At 45.1% G+C, this 4,138-nt stretch overlaps 1 protein-coding gene across 3 annotated transcripts in view; it reads right to left on the reverse strand.

Annotated features, from left to right (window-relative positions):
* Positions 1 to 2,880: 2,880 nt before the first annotated feature.
* Cnpy2 (canopy FGF signaling regulator 2) overlaps positions 2,881 to 4,138 on the reverse strand; it is a 4,929-nt gene continuing 3,671 nt past the window's right edge. For 2 of the 3 annotated variants that reach the window (XM_029542339.1, XM_029542338.1), the window contains exons 4-6: positions 3,809 to 4,012; positions 3,402 to 3,498; positions 2,888 to 3,052 (exon numbers count right to left, since the gene is read on the reverse strand). In XM_029542339.1, coding sequence (XP_029398199.1) covers positions 3,009 to 3,052; positions 3,402 to 3,498; positions 3,809 to 4,012 — 345 coding nt within the window. In that variant the 3' untranslated portion in view covers positions 2,888 to 3,008. Of the gene's footprint in view, positions 3,053 to 3,401; positions 3,499 to 3,808; positions 4,013 to 4,138 lie in introns of all 3 variants that reach the window. The other variant, XM_021205172.2, reaches the window with a different exon arrangement.

Raw genomic sequence — 4,138 nt, forward strand, 5'->3', positions numbered from 1 at the left:
ACACACACACACACACACACACACACACACACACACACACACACACATGAACCGAATTCTGGACCACCCAGGGCTACATGGTAAGACCCAGTCTCAAAATATAATAATAATAACAACAACAATATAAGTCTTAAAATAAAGCTACTTTGTAACTACTTTAGATCAGTTTGACAGAAAAATTATAGATCCAGTTTTACTACTGAATTCAGACTTTAGAATTTGTGGTTTCTCTGGACCTCATTTTCTTCATCTGTAAAGTGGGCAGAGGTTAACCACATGAATTTCAAGTTCTTTTGCTTTTGAGTCAGGGCTTCACTAACCAGTCCAGGCTGGCTTCAAACCTGCAGTCCTCCTTCCAGCTGCTAGCTGTATACTATGGTGCCCACCCCAGGGTCTCTCTCTCTCTTTCTAATTTATTTATTGTTATAAATATGTACACTGCAGCTGTCTTCAGATGCACCAGAAGAGCATGTCAGATCTCATTACGGGTGGTTGTGACCCACCATGTGGTTGCTGAGATTTGAACTCAGGACCTTCGGAAGAGCAGTCAGTGCTCTTAACCACTGAGCCATCTCTCCAGCCCCCAGGGATCTAAAATGATTCTAAAACGCTGGGGGTTGTGTTATTTTGAGACAGGGCTTCTCTGCGTAGTCCTGACTATTCTGGGACTTGCTGGCCTCAAATTCAGAGATCCACCTGCCTCTGCCTCCCAAGTACTGGGATTAAAGGTATGTGGTGCTGCTGCCCAGCTAAAACGCTGTAATTTTTAGTACTCCTGTCACAGTGTACAAAATGGAGGTCAGAGGACAACTTGCAGGAGTCAGTGCCCTCCTCCCAGGTGGGATTTGGGGATTGGATTCAGGTAGGGCTTGGCAAGTGCCTTACTTACTGAGCCACTTTGCCAGCCCTTTTATTCTTTTTTTTTTTTTTTTTTTAAAGACAAGGTCTATGCAGCCCAGCTGTATTACCAATTCTGGGTAATCCTCCTGCCTCATATCTTCAACTCGTGGGAGGTCCCACATCCAGGTTTAAAAGTTGTAATTGTCTTTGTTTAACCTGAGGGGTGGGTGATATGGCTTAGCAGGCAAAGGGTAACGACACCAAGTCTAAAGACCTAAATTTGATCTCTGGACCCACAAGGGAGAGAACTGACTCTCAAAGATTGTCCAGGTTGTCCTCTGACCTCCAAAGGGAGTTCACAAACAAAACAAATGTAAAATTAAAGAGCAAAACTTTTCTTTGTTCCATCCCCAGCAACTCCATGAACAACCAACCACCGGGTCTGGAGAGATGGGTTGGGGGTCAAAAGCATTTGTTGCTCTTGGAGAGGACCTGGGTTCAATTCCCTGTACCCACATCCCATGTGGTGGTTCATAACTGCCTACTAACTTCTGTTCTGACCTCTATAGGCACCAGGCACATACAGGCAAGATACAGAAAATAAAATGGAAATGAGAGAGAGAGAGAGAGAGAGAGAGAGAGAGAGAGAGAGAGAGAGAGAGAAAAGAAGAAGGAGAAGGAGAAGAGTGAGAAATATCACAAAATTGAAATTTTCATTTAGATGCCCTAAGACATTCCCGAGACAGAGATGAATGTTTCACTCTAAACTCTAAACTCCTCAGCATCAGTGTTTCAAAAGGGCCAGGCATTGGTGATGCACGCCTTTAATCCCAGCTCTCCGGAGGCAGAGGCAGTCAATCTCTAAAATCAAGGCCAGCCTGGTCTACAGAATGAGTTCCAGGACAGCCAGTGCTACACACAGAAACCCTGTCTTGAAAAACAAAAGGTATCTTAGATGTTCAATATTATGTCCAGTATAAAGATAGTCTAGATTAACAGTTGCTTTCGATATATAAAAACGATAAATCTCGGGGGTTGGAGAGATGGCTCAGTGGTTAAGAGCACTGACTGCTCTTTCAGAGGTCCCATGAGTTCAATTCTCAGCAACCACATGGTGGCTCACAACCATCTGTGATAGTATGCAATGCCCTCTTCTGGTAGGTCTGAAGAGAGCGAGCATGTACTCATATAGGGTAAATAAGTAAATTTAAAAAAAAAAAAAAAAAGGGCGGATGAGATGGCTCAGCAGGTAAGAGCACCNGNCTGCTCTTCCAAAGGTCCTGAGTTCAAATCCCAGCAACCACATGGTGGCTCACAACCATCCTTAACGAGATCTGGCGCCCTCTTCTGGAGTATCTGAAGACAGCTACAGTGTACTTACATATAATAAATAAATAAATCTTTAAAAAAAAAAAAAAGAAGAAAAAGAAAAAACAAAAGAAAAATGCAGCTTGATTACTTCCGTCCAGACCAGTTCCCACCTTCAATAGTTTTCCAGCAGGAATACAGGGTCCTCCTAGCACCTTATGCTGTCATTCAGGCTCTTTCTCCACAGCACCACAGCTGCCAACACATCATTAAGTACACACTGAATAAATACTCACCTACAGTTTGTAAGTGAACGGGATCACACACGACAGAGAATTAACAGGCCAGGGCCCTCTTAAATGTTATTACGCTATGACAATCCATCCCTCCATTTTCTTCCCATCTGCAGTCCCCCAACCTTCAAGCCTGATACAAAGGCTATGTTTGGGCATAAAAGACAACACAGTGCTGGGCGGTAGTGGCGCACGCCTAAAGGATTAAAATCCTAGCACTAGGGAGGCAGAGGCAGGCGGCTTTCTGAGTTTGAGGTCAGCCTGGTCTACAGAGTGAGTTCTAGGACAGACAGGGCTATTAAAAAAAAACAAAAAACAAAAAAACAAAAACAAAACCAAAAAGCCAAAAAACCAAACCAAACAAACAAACAAAAAACAAAACAAAAAACCAAAAAACCCCTGTCTCAAAAAACCAAAAAGAAAAAAAAGGACAACACGGTTTGTACTTTGGGTTTCAAGAGTTTTTTCAGTTCATTTCCATAAAAACATAATATAAAAGGCAACGCCGCCATCTTCCCCGCCTGGGGGTGTTCCATCGCGTTGGTGTAGGCTGCTTGCTCCAGTGATTCATAGCTCATCGTGAGATCTGTGCAGGGCATGGTCACATAGATCTGCAAATAGTAAGTAACAGTGTGAAGGAAACAGCCACTCTCACACACTCACACACCCCTTACCAGAAAGCACCCCTCGCCAAGCCAACCGACAACCACTGTTCTTCAAAGAATACACTTATGAGTGGCAAACCACCCCCACGCTTCCTCTCCTGAATCCAGGGTAAGGAGACACATATTCTGAGAACCATTAGGCAGAGACTGGAGAGAAATCCCTCCAAACCCTAAGCCAAGGGAAATGTAAGCCAGCTGTGTGGAACACCTATCAGAGGTCTGGGTGGCAAGGGTCAGGGCCACAAGCCGAGTTACATAGCGCTGTGAGCGTGGGATATAAAGTCGGGGTGCTCACCTGTCCGCTTACTGCAAAGTTTGTCTTTAACATTGTCAGCCTCTCTGGAGAAGAATTCGATAAGCTCATCCTCGTATTCCTCCACAATGCTCTCACACTGCCGACCAAGAAGACAGAGAACTGACCCAGATCCTGAGCCCGGCAAAGACACTGGCTCAGCTCTCTACTTGGTTTTGGGGTCGGGGGTAGGGATTTTAAAGACAGGGCCTTACTATATCCACCCAGCTGGCCTCGAACTCATTATGAACTAGTCCAGCCTCAAACTTATGCTGATCTTCCAACCGCTGCTCCTCGCATGCTCAAGTTACAAGCAGGCAACATCACATCCACATCCAACTCCCAACCTGTGCCAGGGAATCCCTATGAACTCCTTAGAACCAGCTACTCACAGCCCAGCTGTAACTCACCGCAAACTTGAGGGTGCCGCTGATATCTGAGTCAATTCGGATTCCCTGTAAGTCTAGTTCACTGGATTCTCCATTCCGGCTCACAACGCGTACGTAGTTCTTGCGGTGGGTAGAAGGGTCAATCTGTTCCCCATACTCCTTCATTCGGTCACATACCTCCTCAAGCAACTCTGTGAGGTGGGCCTCCGAGCGGGCATAAGGTACCTAGAAATGTACTCAGCCTTCGGTCACTCCCTTCTACCTCAGATATTAGTTATTTGAACTCTTACCTTTCCTTTCGAATCTAGCTCAAACAACTCATTCTAAAAACAAAAAGAAACGGGGGGGGGG

The sequence above is a fragment of the Mus pahari genome, chromosome 9 (genome assembly GCF_900095145.1).
Source record: "Mus pahari chromosome 9, PAHARI_EIJ_v1.1, whole genome shotgun sequence".
NCBI lineage: Eukaryota > Metazoa > Chordata > Mammalia > Rodentia > Muridae > Mus > Mus pahari.